The 15034-nt window shown below is 34.9% G+C and overlaps 1 protein-coding gene and 1 pseudogene across 3 annotated transcripts in view; both read left to right on the plus strand.

The window, feature by feature from the left end:
* Positions 1–7509, plus strand: part of Msr1 (macrophage scavenger receptor 1) — a 75377-nt gene extending 67868 nt beyond the window's left edge. For 2 of the 3 annotated variants that reach the window (XM_087217197.1, XM_087217198.1), the window contains one exon: positions 6832–7118. In XM_087217197.1, coding sequence (XP_087073323.1) covers positions 6832–6965 — 134 coding nt within the window. In that variant the 3' untranslated portion in view covers positions 6966–7118. Of the gene's footprint in view, positions 1–6831 lie in introns of all 3 variants that reach the window. The other variant, XM_004867636.4, reaches the window with a different exon arrangement.
* A 1607-nt stretch (positions 7510–9116) lies between these two features.
* Positions 9117–11215, plus strand: LOC101697234 (uncharacterized; annotated as a pseudogene).
* Positions 11216–15034: the final 3819 nt, after the last annotated feature.

A 15034-nucleotide genomic window follows, 5' to 3' on the forward strand; every position in this document is an offset into this window, starting at 1 on the left:
ATCCAGGTTTCTACAATGTTGTATGGGGAGAGAATTCATTTTTGTAACTAAAGTCCACAGAATGAAAGGCTACTTATTTTAAATATAAACTATATGCAACATTTCAAGCAACTATTAGCATCCATGAAATAAATATCTGAAATTCTAGCAGAAGACATACAATTCTTTATCCATGTATTTTATTCACCTGGTAAATGGTAAAAACCTCTGTTTTAGAATAATTGTATATAGATAATTAAAGATTCTCAGAATATACTTTGGGTGCAAAATAAAATATGGTGCTTACCAATTCTTCAGATAATTTTCCAAAAGAAAAGAAAAAATATCCTAAAATGCCTTTAATCCAGTTGAGTTATTTTGTAGCTAACATCAGCCAGAGAATTGACAACTCTGAATTTAGCTTAGTTTCTTTAGAAATAAATCCAATAGTACAATTTATTAACCCTTAGATCTCAAGGCAAATATTTCATCTATTACAAAAAGAAAATCAAATTCAAAGGGAAAATAGTAGTTTTTACATTTTATTTTTTATTAATTATATTGGTACATTTAAGGTATACAATATGACATTCATCATTGGAAATTTGCACCTTTACATAATCTCTTTTGGTTCTTATTATTCCCCCTTCCCCTCCCCTCCCTTCAACCCCTCCAGCCCTCCCTATTTACAAAGACTTTGTTTCCATTTTTCCATTTTCCCATATTAATTCCATTCCCTTCTTTCCTTTCTCCTACCCCTCCCACTTCCCCTTCCCCTTTGCCCCTTTTCTTCCTATTTCACATTATCTACTATACCTTTTAGTCCTTATTTACACTTTCAGTTTCTCACACTAGAGAAACTACTGGGTATTTACACACATGTGTCCTGTTTATTTCACTTAAGAGTATTGCCTCAATGTGCATCTATTTAGCTATAAATGTCTCTAGTCTCTCATTCTTTATGCCTGAGTAATACTTCATTTTATTAAAAAAAACACACATTTTCTTTATCCAGTCTCCAGTTGATGGGCAATTGGGTTGTTTCTAATCCAGAGGAAACTAATATGCTGTTGTGAAATATAGTATGTGGTACCCCAGCTTTATTTATTCTGTGAGTATAAGCCTTTACCCTGAATTCAAAGGTTTTTTTTCTTTGGTGTTCCTGCATAGGTGGGAAACACATAGTTGGAGGTTCTTGTCTTCAGACTGCATTAACTTCTAAGGTCTAGTCTCACAAAAAAAAAAAATGCTCTTATTCCAAGTTTTTGTTCCCTCCTGCTTATATCTATAGGAATTTGTGGTCTAAACCACTGGTAAGAAAGGAAGAAAATAAATATCCTGAAATTCTACCACAAATGTATTTTCTATTTCATTAAGGATTGAAACAATAGGGCTTTGCTTTGTGTGAAATTATTTACCTGGCTATGTGAGGACAAGTGGCTTAGGTTTTCTTGATATAACTGACTACCTGTCTAGTATGTCTAATTTTAATGAGGCTGTATGTTTATGGTAGGTAGTGATTCTACGCATTGTCTCAGTTTTCCTACAAGGAAATGATAAAGTGTGTCAGGTTTTTGCTTTTCCTTTCACATTTGGGGGTACCTAGTGAAGCAATTTGGGAAGGCTATGAGTTTTATAACTAAGAAGATACAAGTTGAAATCTTAGCTCTGGTATTTAAATCTCAGACTTTCAATTTCCATTGAGAGGAGAGAGAGAGAAAGAGAGAGAAAGAGCACTTGCACTTGAATGTAAAGGGCACTAACATATTGAAATTGTCCACCACAAAGCCCAGGTCTTGATCACAGCTAGCAGCTAATGAATGGGTAGAAGAAACATGTATCAGGGTTTACATGTATAACATGTGTTACGAGTTTATTTTCCATTCTCCTTGACAGAAAGCTCAGGTACCTATTATACTGTGTAGTGACATGGATGATATTCCAAAGATAAATGTGTTTTTCCATTTTACAGAGGTGTGAAAAGAACTCTCATAATCTCCTAACTCCACTCAATATTTACCCAGCTTGTTTCAGCTTTCTGCTTTGGAGTTCAGGATCAAACAGCTGAAGAACGATTAAAGGATTTTAAATAATAAAGGAAGATGAGCTGGGTCAAAGAAATAATAGAACCCAGTTTTACTCATTCCAAAAAAAATTTTTTTTTTTAAATAAATTTCATGGTTGGCTTCATTGGATATATTTTAAGAGACAGGCTTACATTGCAGGCTGCTTTGGAATGAGACATGGTGAACAATTTTTTTTATTTAAAGTTATTTAGACTCCTCCTTCTTTTTCTATTCCTCTACCTTGAGTTTACACTTTTACCCAGAAGAGGGGGAAAATGTAATTTTGAATGTGGAATAGAGACAGAAAAAGAAACTTAGAAATAGGAGTGAATGGGTAGGAATGTAAAAGGGAATAAGCATTAAAGTTTAATTATTTATTATTTTCTTAGGAAAATAAGAGGAGTCAGACTAATATTGTGTTGTACCTAATTACCAAAACTGGAACACAAAGAGAAAAATTTAAATGTATTTCTTTGATACACTTCCCCATTACAGAAGGAATATAATTTTTTGGACACAGTCTCAACACCCTGTCCTCTTTATTTTTCTGGTTTTAAAATAGCAAACCTGGCTAACCAGAGATAATCCTTGTTAGCTTTAAGAACAATTAGTTTTGCAGCTGCAAGCAAAATGATTTATTGGAATAAATCTTAAAGCACACTCATTTAAATTGTCTTTTTCATTTGTATGTACTTTTTTGTAAAGTGAAATGTTCTTTTTTTTTCCTAAGTAGACAAAACCAGGTAAATTAAGGAATTGCTGAGAGGCATGTGGTGTTTCTCATTGCATGGCACAGTGAAGGGAGGGAGATCACTTCTCATGTCCTAACTCTGGTTCCAGGGTCTACCTGTAGCGAAAACAGGAGAGCTTTATCTGACAATGTGACACCTCTGGGGGCCATCCAGGTATATCTGAGCCTGTGTGGATTCTGATGAGGGCAGTAAGAGCTGGACAGGGAATAGCTATTTCCTCTTCTACTGAATTCATATTCAGTATTTTAAACTTTTACATGCTGATCCCTCCACACTGAAATCTCTGAAATATAAATGTTTGAATGTTGGGTATTATGGAAGGGACTTTCTAGCCTAGAGAGTTCATAACATATGTGTTTTGTTACTTATAACAAAGACAGTATGAATGCAAAAAAGCATCATTTATCAAGTGCTTATTATATGATCTTCAGTGGTCACAGTGTCTGTGAGGAAAAGATATTGTGGCCCCAATATTCCAGAGAGAAAGTGAATATGGCTGGTAGCAATCACAATATCTGCCCCAATTTACATAACTAGTAGGGTGATGGGTGAGAATGTCAAGTTCACATCTTAACCTGGATCTCATACCACATTCTTTCCACTAAAAAGAAAAGCCTTCTGAATTTTTTATCCTTATACAATTCATTATTGTAAAATCTTCGTTGTTTAAAATCACAGAACACTAAAACCAAATGAGATTTCAGAATTATTTTAGCCCCATCCCTTTATTCTGGCTGTGATAAAAATGCAGGGAAAGTAAGTGGCTTCTCCATAACCACAGAGCTAGAATCCCAGCCATGGTTTTTGTCTATGCAGTTTGCTCTATTCTGATTTCAATGGAATTTTCTTTTTGGGGGGGGGGTGCCTGGGATTGAACTAAGGACCTTGCACTTGCAAGGTGGGCACAGCGCCACTGAGCTAAATCCCTGGCCCTCCAATGACATTTTAACTTTCATTCAAAACATGATGCTTTTATTCAGAGAGACTCTTCATAAAGACCCAGAAGTCACAAAAGTGATGCAAATAACTGTTACCCACAACTACTGCATATAGTCAGACATTTTTTTAATATTAATGACTTTGACTTTCTCAGAAATCTATTCAACAGTTAATTTCAAACTGCATCATTTTACTGTATATCTAGTTAATACATGAAATATGGTTGGCATTTTCCCCATAAAAATGGAGATAATCTGAAGATCAAAGACAAAAATTATTAATATGTCTTTTTTTGTACTACTTGAGATTGAACACACTCTTCGCACTAAGGTACATCCCCATCCTTTTTTTACATTTTTATTTTTTGTTGTTGTTTTTGAAACAGGGTCTCACTAAGTTGTCAAGGCTGGTCTCAAAATTATGATCCTCCCTCCTCAACCTCTCAGAGTATTGCGATTAGAGGCTTGTGCCACCACACCCAGCTAATGTCTATCATTTTAAAAACAATAGTTAGGGGTGAGTGGGAGCTGGGGATGTAGTTCAGTGGCAGAGCACTTGCTCAACATGTGTAAGGGCTTGGGTTTGATACCTAGAAACACACACACACACACACACACTAAGAGAAAATAGAATTATCTGTGAAATCTGTGAAGTATACTTTCAAGCATTGTAAACCAAGCTCATAAAACTCCAGAAGCCATAGGCAATGCTTTTATTGTTGCCTACTCTTAAAATTACAAAGTCCTCCTTACAACCATTTAATTGTAAAGGAAATTACTAATATATAGGTGTATAGGTAGAGAGATAAAATAGGAGGGTAGGCAGGCTGGCAAACAGTTGGACAGATAGATAGGTAAAGGCTTAAGAGAATAAAACACATTTAAAATATATACATCAATTGTACATGTTTCCACTGAGTAGATTAGATAAGCAAAGAAAAGACAGCAACAACAAAAATCTTTGAATGATTGTTATTATCAAAGAAATAGAAACAAATTTGTTTTTTTATCTTTTAGGTTTACATAAGGATAAAATTTTATGAATTTTATGTTACCTTTGCATTAATTTTTTAATGCAGAAAACAATTTGGAATGAGATGTGATATATATATATATATATATATATATAAATATATATATAAAATAAAATTTTCCCTTAGGCTCCATAGTCCTGAATGTATTAACATAAAAATAAAACAACAAATCCTTGGAAATTGTTTCCATAACTCTATTTGGGCACCTATGTAGCCAGTGAATATCACTAAATTTTAAGCATCATTATGTTTTGTTGTTTGGCTCTATTCTCTGATATTTTGAGAAAGTCATACACTCTTTCCAAGTCTCAGTTTATTTGTCTAAGAAATGGAGATAATTGCCATTATTTTACAAGGTTATTATAAGAAATAAACTTAAGAATTATAAGCACAAAGACTCACCATGTTGTCTTTCATGCAAGCACTCAAAACATCTCACTGTTTCTGAATCTTTTCCACATACCAAAAGAGAAGAGTTACTGCAAGGCACCATTTATTTATCACATCTATATGTCTGCAATGAAAACTAGAAAAATAACCACCGGTTCTAAATGCAAATATCTCCTCTACCGTTGCATAAGTGCTTCAGTGCTGCATCTGCCTAGGACATAAGCTCCTAGTAGGTCAGTCCTAGAGAGTAGGTACTTTAATTTTGCTCACTGATTTAGGCACTCAAAATAGATTTGTGGCACAATTGAGTCTAAAATGCAGGGGACTGCGATAAGTCATTGATGAAAGGCATTAGCTCTGGGCAGACACAGCGTAGAAATGATGGGCAAAGCTTCTTTATTCTGTCTAATTTTCATTTTTCTCAACAGTAAAATGGCACACTATAGCACTTAATTTTTGATGGTTTTTTGAGGATTCAAGGACATAATAGATTAAATGCACACTGGATGTTTTCTACTACATAGTAAATTTTGAATATAGTAAACTTTCATTATCACCACAGGTTTGGTATTTCAGCATTCATGAATTGTTTTACTACTGTTTTTAAAAATGTGTGCTCATTTGTCAGTATGTTAATTTACCAAGTAATTTTTTTCCTATTCCACCTTGCTGAAAAAGTGGTACATCCAATGGGAAAATGTTCATTCTCCATTTTTTCTGCCTCAGCTATAAAAATTTTGCACTGCTGAGATCTAAATCCAATGACTAGATCTGAAAAATATACAGCAAACACATCATGGTTACTGGCAACAAAGGCTATGGAGCTGCTACATTCTCGGGCTCCCAGAAATATGAGAGAGCCATGCATTCCACCAAAAGCTTCACTTCTGTTTATTTATCCAGTTTATAAACAATCATAAATGTAGTGAATACAAATTATAAATGTCACACTGCTTTGACTCTTTTCCAATACTGATTCTATGTTGCTTGGATTCTAATAATTAAATTATTATAATAAATAGAAAATTTATTGTTCATAATTATAGGACCTTCATAATGCAAACCAAATATGATTTTTGCCTCATGTTTGGATCTTTCTAGTGAAGGCAAAGATTATACAAATGTTCCACTTTATTTTATACTTGGAAATAAAAATTATCTGTTTAATTCTAAAAGCAAATAAAAACAGTCCTCAAAGAAAATTTTCACATAGGAAAATTCCACAGTAATACTATTTTACCACCATATTTCTATAAATCGGGCATAGCATACATGAAAATCTTCTTGTTAGGGGTAAAATTAGATTTAGTCACATTTCAATAACAACTGCCAGTCTTTCTGCCTCACAAGTAGACAGCTCTTTCCAAGTAGTTACTGTGTTCCAGCATAGCCCTTCACACTCTATTTTTATTCTTTAATCTGTGCTTTTACAGAACCCATACCTTTGTTATAACTCATTACTTTTTATTGCTTTGCCCTGTAATAGTTTATGTGTTAGCTGAGTATAAAGTTTTCTAAAGCAGAAGACTCACTTTTTGTTTCCTAAGGTTAACTAACTTGAATATAACAATGAACCAAATTTAGTGTTCAGTGAATGAGTTAATGGTTTTACCCTCCTTAAACATAAATATTTAACTATACTTACTAATGAAGTTGTATTTGATTATTGTAGGTACTGGTCCAATATGGCTGAATGAAGTATATTGTTTTGGGAGAGAGTCATCTATTGAAGAATGTAATATCAAGCAATGGGGTGTGAGAGTCTGTACACACTCTGAAGATGCTGGAGTCACATGCACTATATAATGTATCATATTTTCACTCACATTTATAAAATCATTGTTCCAAAATAATTTTTATTACTTTGCTCCCCTAAAATTAGCTTAATTAATGTATAAGGCATTGAGAATATTATTTGCTATACGATATATACTGACTTCCCACTTATGTGGAAACTATGAAAATAATTTATCTGTAGTAAGTAATCTAAAATTCTTTTTTGTAATTGAGAAAATCTACTGAGCTCAGTACAATATAGAAAAGAATTTAACAGTATCAATAATTTAGGGACTCTATTTACTTTGGAGCAATGAATAGAATTAACTCCAAGAAGTAAACTTTTGTGATTTGGTTTTATGAAAAAGAGCAGCTAGGCCAAAGCAATATTACTCTTGTCTGGTCATCTAGCATCAAATTAAATACAAAATGTAAGAACTGAAGGCAGAAGAAGATGAAGTGAAGAAGAAAATAAAGAAATAGCATATAGGAGTTGACATTGAAATACCAAGCATATTTTATCTCAATTATCTGAATGTTTTTAAATAAATACAATTTTCCCAAAATTTATGAACCACTGTTGTGGGACATTATGGTATTTAGTGGTTCCAGGTTTTTGCTATCCCATTCAAAGAACTGGATAGAATAATCAATGAACTTGAAAATGTAACATTTAGTTAAAGTGAGTGAAGAAGAAAGAAAAGAAGTAAAGAAAAAATGAAGTGAGAAAAGTAAAGATAGGTCCTGTGTACTGGATCTGCCACTGTAAGAACAATGAAAGGGCAGCAGTCACAGTGAAGTCACTTGTTGCTGTCTTTTGTGTCCTCCTCTGATGTCAAATCTGGGCCCATGATTTACGGGTCACGCCCTATTGTCCAGACTCCTGGCCAGGCTCTAATCTCCTACCTCGCCATGGTAAAGTACTGTACTAAGGTTATGTGTTAATTGAGGCATGTGCCTATATTCAATCATATAGTAATATTTGCTTTAAGGAGAAAATAGAATATTGGGAGCCTTAGTAATATATGTATGAGCAGTATGGCAGTAATGTTTATAATACACTGAAACCAAGCATGGTGGAAATTATCAAGATAATTGAATCTTGTTCTTCCACAGAAACATTGAAAAGCAAGAAGAAACTGTCAAAACCAACTTCCTTAGGACTCCAGAAACTTGTCAATTTTTTTTTCATTAAATATAGCAAATAAGGAAATATAAAGTCAGGAAAAAGTCATCTTCAAAACAATAGGAAAATTTTGTGAAATTTTCATTTGCCATTCCCCTATCTTTACTGGCTGCAGCACTGGTTTTGTTGTTGAGGCAGCAACAGCCTATGTTACCAACCTAGATATATTGTCTGTGGTTCCAGAGGAAGCTGAGAGTTTTTCATAAAAGATTGTACACGTCTGCTATAACTTCTCTTAAAATATATATGAAGAAATTACATAAGGCAGTGATTAGAACTTTCAATGATTCAAACAGCCCACTGCAGCACATGTACCATAGGTTTGCTACCACTAATGTAAAGCATTCCTCTCTGTTTCACTTACCTTGGAATACAGTATGTAAAAGCAGTGGACATTACCTAAAACCACAGCAAGCTGAACTAACAATGCTCAAATGCCTGGGTCAAATAAGTACAGCTGAAACATAAAAGAGACCATGTATAGGGTGGTGGCAAAAGCTGGGGAGAGTTTTCATAAGAAATTATGGCATAAAAAATGTGTATAGAAAAATTTAGAAGAGATGTATGTTCCAGTGCAAAACACATGCACAAAAATCCCCTGAGAATAATAACCTGTACTTTTACCTTGGGCTGATCTCCAGGCTCAGTGAAAGTCTGGCTGAAGGTTAAAGGAGTAGCCTGGTATAGAAACAATCTGAAGTACAGGGATTGGTGGGTTGTAATTGTTTGGTTGGTTTTGTTTGTTTTTGTGTGTGGGGGGGTCTATTTTGTTTTAGGTCCTAGTATTTAAAAGCATTAGTCAACCACAAGCTAAGGAATGGAGAACTCAGGGAATATCAGTAATATGGAACACCATTATGGAAAGTCATTTTTAAAAAGTACATTTTAACAAGCACAAAATGAAAACTATAGCAAAAATGGAGTATTGAGAGCTACCACATTATAATATTCAAATGATTTTTTTGGATGAAAAAAATCGCAAAGCATAAAGAATGTCCTGTTGAGCCACACTATGAAATGTAGTCCAGCAGTCATTTCCAGCAGATGCATGGCTGAGGCATGCTCTGGAAGCATATAGCCAGCTAGGCCTCACCAGAAAGGCCTCCTTTCTGTGAGGCTTTCCAATTCTCAGGCTGGGAGATGGCCTCCCTGAGTTCCCTGCTGGAGCCAAAGGAGATGTGGGATTATCTGGACCCAGCTCAGACAAGTCTCTATAAAGATGTCATGATGGAGAATTATGGCAACTTGTTCTCATTGAATGTTTTGAACAGAGATAAGGATAAAGAGACAGATGCGAAACAAGAAATTAAAGAACTTGAAGAAGATGAACCACAGGGTGTTATAGTTACAAGAATTCAAAGTGAAATTGACCAGGATCCCATGGGTAAAGAAACCTTTGAACTTGTTGGTAGGTTAGATAAACAGAGAGGGATCTTCTTGTAGGAAATACCATGAGAATCTTTGACCTAGGAACAGAAAATGTTCAGAGGAAATACTAACATCCAGAAGAGATCAAACACTGAAGAGAAATCCCATAAACGTGAAGAATGTGGAAAGGGTTTTGTTCATAAAGCTCATTTCATTCAACATCAAAGGGTTCATATTGCTGAGAAGCCTTTTCAGTGCAATGAATGTTGGAAAAGCTTTAGTCATAGTGCGTTTGTTATTGAACATCAGAGAATTCACACTGGTAAGAGGCCCTATGAGTGTAATTACTGTGGAAAAACCTTTAGTGTGAGCTCTACCCTTATTAAACATCAGAGAATCCACACTGGAGAAAGGCCCTATCAGTGTAATCAGTGTAAACAGAGCTTCAGCCAGAGAAGGAGCCTCATTAAACATCAAAGGGTTCACACAGGTGAGAAAACCCATAAATGTAGTGACTGTGGGAAAGCATTCAGTTGGAAGTCACACCTTATCGACCATCAAAGAACTCACACTGGTGAGAAACCCTATCACTGTACCAAATGCAAGAAAAGCTTTAGTAGAAATTCACTACTTGTTGAACATCAGAGAATTCACACTGGGGAAAGATCCCACAAATGTGGTGAACGTAGAAAAGCTTTTAGGTTAAGTACATATCTTATACAACAAAAAATCTACACCACTGAGAAAACTTCTTTGTATTGAATGTGGAAAAAGCTTCAGTTGAAGTTCATTTTTTATTGAACATCAGAGTATCCATATGGTGAATGACCTTCTCAATAAAAAGAATGTGGGAAAAGTTTCAGTCAACTTTGCAACCTCACTCATCATCAGAGAATTCACACAGGAAACAAACCTCATAAATGTGAGGAATGTGGAAAAGCCTTTAGTAGAAAGAAGCTCAGGTCTTATTTAGCATCAGAGAATTCACACCAGGGAGAAGACTTATCCATACAATGAAATTAAGGAAAGTTTTGATCCAAATTGCAGTCTTGTTATACAGCAAGAGGTCTACCCTAGGGAAGAATCTTACAAAAGTGATGAACGTGGAAAAACTTTTAGTGTTAGTGCCCACTTGTACAACATCAAAGAACCCATACTGGTGAAAAGCCCTACCTATGTACTGTTTGTGGGAAAAGCTTCAGTCGAAGCTCATTTCTTATTGAACATCAGAGAATCCACACTGGTGAGAGACCTTATCTGTGCAGACAGTGTGGCAAAAGTTTTAGTCAACTTTGTAATCTTATCCGACATCAGGGTGTTCACACGGTAATGAGCCTCATAAATGTGAGGAATGTGGAAAGGTCTTTAGCCGAAACTCAGGTCTTACTCAGCATCAGAGAATACACACAGGAGAGAAATCTTGTAAGTGTGAGAAATATGACAAAAGTTACAGTCAACCATGCAGCCTTGTCAACCACCAGAAGATCCATGCAGAGGTAGAAACCTATGAATGTGATGCTTCTGGTGAAGACTTCAACTGCTATATTTCTCTTATTCAGCATCAAAAATTGCATACTGCATGGATGCAGTAAATGTGGAAAAATAGGCTCAATTTGAGGCTAGCTACCCAAGGGCAGTTTTAGTATGGTTAAACATGGGTTAGATTTAATGGTAAAGTAAATTGTCCTTGGGCTCAAGCAAATGGTTTCTAAAGATCTTGTGAATAGTAGACAACTGCCCAGGGGCAATCGACTTCCAGCTTTTCTCATGATCATGGAGAAAGACTCACTAATTTACCTAAACATCTTTCTTTAGCAAATCTTTCAGTGGAGAAGTTGAATCCAGGTACAGAGCATGTGGAAGTGCTGTGAAGGACAAAGATGAATTAGTGCAAGGAAACTGGGAGCAAGGGCACTGATGTTAGAAAACTGAGGAGTGATCTGCCACCATCTCATGGTCGTCCTTTCAGTTCTATAATAATGTTTGGCTGTGCAGGTCAAAGCCCAGTGATCAAGTGTATATAGGTTGTCAAAGTCCAGATGTCATTGAAACCAGTATACAATTTTTTTTCATTGGTAAGTCAGCTGTTTGACATGTGAGTTAATGAAAGGTAATTTCAATGCCTGGTGCTGTTTAGATCAGTGAAATGAGTGAACTATTAACTTTATATATAAAAATTATATATAATAGCAGTTAACCTCACAAAGGTGTTGCCAAGGAATCTTTGGGAGTGCCTTTTTCCCCTCAGGATGGGCCCAAAATATGTGGAAGAAAATACTTTTTGGTGCCATCCCATCTGTGAAAGATATTTGTAAAACTAGATGATAAAGCTTATTCCTGCACTACCAGGAGCATTTGAAAGTGTAAATATTTTTATTACCAATAATTGGAAATAAAAAGACCTGGAATTTATCCTAGGAAGCTGAGATATTTTGGTATTGCTTTGGGTTTTATGGTAACTAGATTTTGCATGCAATTTTAAAGTCTTTATTTCTGGTTTTAGGGCTTCCCTTAGTTCATGGTGGTTATAAACCTATTCAGCAACTGTTTTAATTATTAAAACCTGTTTTGTTTTGTTTTGTTTTAAAAAGAATGACCTACTGGAAGAAACAAATTGAAAACATGGGCACTGAGAAAGTTTTCACATTAAACTTCTCTAGAAGTTATAACTAGAGAGGTATAAGAGCATATTTGAACCAGTAGAAGAAATAATCAATATGAAGATAAGATAATTGAAATTATTATATCTGAGAATCAAACATCAAGAAAAAAAGGAAAATTTGAAAGAACCTTAGGGTTCTATAGAATACCATCAAGTGATCCAAAATATACATTATGGGGGTCCTAGAAATAGAAGAGAGAGAGAGACAATGGAAGAAACAACATCTGAAGAAATAGTGAGTAAAATTTCCAAATTTTAACAGAATAGATGTCCAAGAATATAACTAACTACAAATAAGATAGAATCAAAGAGACATACACCAAGACACATTGTAATCAAACTCTGCAAAGACGAAAGTAACAAGAATCTTGAAAATATCAAGTGAGAAGCTTCTCATGGTATACAGTTGATTATCAATACAATAAACATCACATTTCTCACTAGAAAACACAGGGATAGAAATCATTTGGGTAATATATTTAAAGAGCAGAAAGAAAGAAACCCTTATTAACAAATAACTATTTCTGGCAAAACTGTTCTTCAAAAATGAGGGGAAAGTTAAGAAATTTACAGATAAGCAAATGCTGAGAGATAGTGTCATGAGCCCTGCCCTATGAGAAATTCTAAACGAAGTCCTTCAGCATTAAATGACAGGCCACTGGACATTAACTCAATGCCGAGTGAGGAAATAAATATCTTCCGGAGAGTGAAGCACATGAGAAGATATAAAAATAGTAGTTTTCTATTTTTGGTTTACATTTCCCTTTTAATACCTACATGATTTAAAAGATTATGATATTCAAATAACTATACATGTATGGTATTAGTCCATAATTTATAAAGATCTGATTCATAGCAACAGCATAAAGTGGAATAGTTTTGTATGTTACTGAACTTAGGTTGGTATCAGTATAAATTAAATCTTATAAATTTAGGATGTTAATGAATCTCCGTAGTAATCAGATAATACTTTTTTAAAAAAACACAAAAGGAAATAAAAATGTTCTCCAGAAAATAAACATACAAAGAAGGCAATAAAATAATGGAGGAAATGAGTAACATGCAAGGTACCAGAAAATGGCAAAATGGTAGAAGTTAATCCTTTATCAGTATTACATTGTATATAAATAGGTTAAGTTCTTGAACTAAAGGCAACAATTGGCAGAATTGATTTAAAATAAACAAATAAGTTTGAATCAAGTACATGTTGTCTATAACTCACTGCAGATCCAAATACACAGACAGATTGAAAGTAGAAACATGAAGAGATATTTCATATGAATAGTAACCAAAAGAGAATTGAAGTTGCTATTCTAATACAAAAAATAGGCCTTTAGCTCTAAAAAATCAAAGCAGACAAATGACATTGTATATATTAAAAGATAGTATATGTTGATAAAGGAGCAAAAACTCAAATTTACTCAAGATTTAACTATTATAAACATGTAGTTACCAAGGGCTGGGGATTCAGCTCAGTAGTCCATGCTTTCCTGGCAAGTCCAAGGTCCTGAGTTTGATTCCTAGTACCAGAAAGAAAAAGAAGAAAAGAAATGTACTTACCAAAAACACAAAAAATTATACAGTGATAGTAGGAGACTTCATTACCACTTTCAATGATGGATGGAACTTTCATATAGAAGATTAATAAGTAAATGGAGCACTTGCACCACACTGGTCCCTATCTAGACATAAAAGTTATAAATATATATATATATATAAAATTTCACCCAACAACAGCAACGTACACATTTTTTTGTAGTTACACAGGAAACATTCTTTAGGATAGATAGCATGTTAGGTGAGGAAAAAGTCTCAATAAATTTTAAAAGATTGAAATTTCAAAAGCATCTTTTTCAGCTACTACAGTTGAATTAAGCTTGAAATCAGTAATACAAGGAAAACTGGAAAACCCAAATACCATAGGAATCAAATAATGCACTCTTAATCAATGGGTCAAAAAAGAAGTTATAGGAGAAATGCTTAGAGAAAGTGAAAGTAAAAGCAAAATATACCAAAATTTAAGGGATACAAGGCAGTGCTAAAAGGGAAACATATATGTAAATACCAACATTAAAAAAGATGAAAGATCTCAAAGCAATAACCTAACTCCACACGAGTAACTAAAAGCAAATTAAATTCAAAGCTAGCTGAGGAAAGAAAAAAGAGAGTGAAGATAATAGCATAGAGAATAGAAGAAATACAATAGTGAGAATCAACAGAACCTAAAGTTAGTTCTTTAAAAAGATTAACAAAATTAATGAACTGTCAATAGGAATCAGCCCGCTGCAGACAGGCAGGTCTGCGGATGCTGTACCAAGGTCGCGAGTCATGCGGAACACGTCCAATCAGCCTGCGCCCCAGCAGCAATCCACTGGCCACCCCCACACACATACCCAACACCCCGCTCCTCTGGCCTCTTCTCTGTACAGCCACCTGGTTCCACACTACAAAGACTCAGAGGACACGGGACCACCAGACCACTGTACTGGGTAAGTTGCAGTCATCTTCACCTCTCATCAGAACCCGGTCTATCTTCAGGGGAAGGGCAGCTGGAACCTGCAATACAACTCTGCAGAGTTCAACCCTACAGGAGGACAGGGAGCTCACCTTGGGACTTGCAGCCAGAAATCTGCCTGAACCTCACGGGTCTGCGACTGGCTTTCTGAGACTCATTGACTTATATCTGCACACTGCTACCCACGTTGTCTATTGTGACAGCAGAGACATACCCTGAAAGAGGCCCTTCATCTTCACTGTTATTTTTTATTCCCCAAATTAGTATTATTAGTTTGTTTTTTTCCTCTTTTCTTTTCCTTTGCTCCTCTTATCTTTAATTTTTTTCCTACTCTTTGCAAATATTTTTCTCTCCTTTTTTTCTTTTCT

The sequence above is a fragment of the Heterocephalus glaber genome, unplaced genomic scaffold (assembly GCF_053883595.1).
Source record: "Heterocephalus glaber isolate CG9 unplaced genomic scaffold, H.glaber_assembly_v1.0 deba00001461, whole genome shotgun sequence".
NCBI lineage: Eukaryota > Metazoa > Chordata > Mammalia > Rodentia > Bathyergidae > Heterocephalus > Heterocephalus glaber.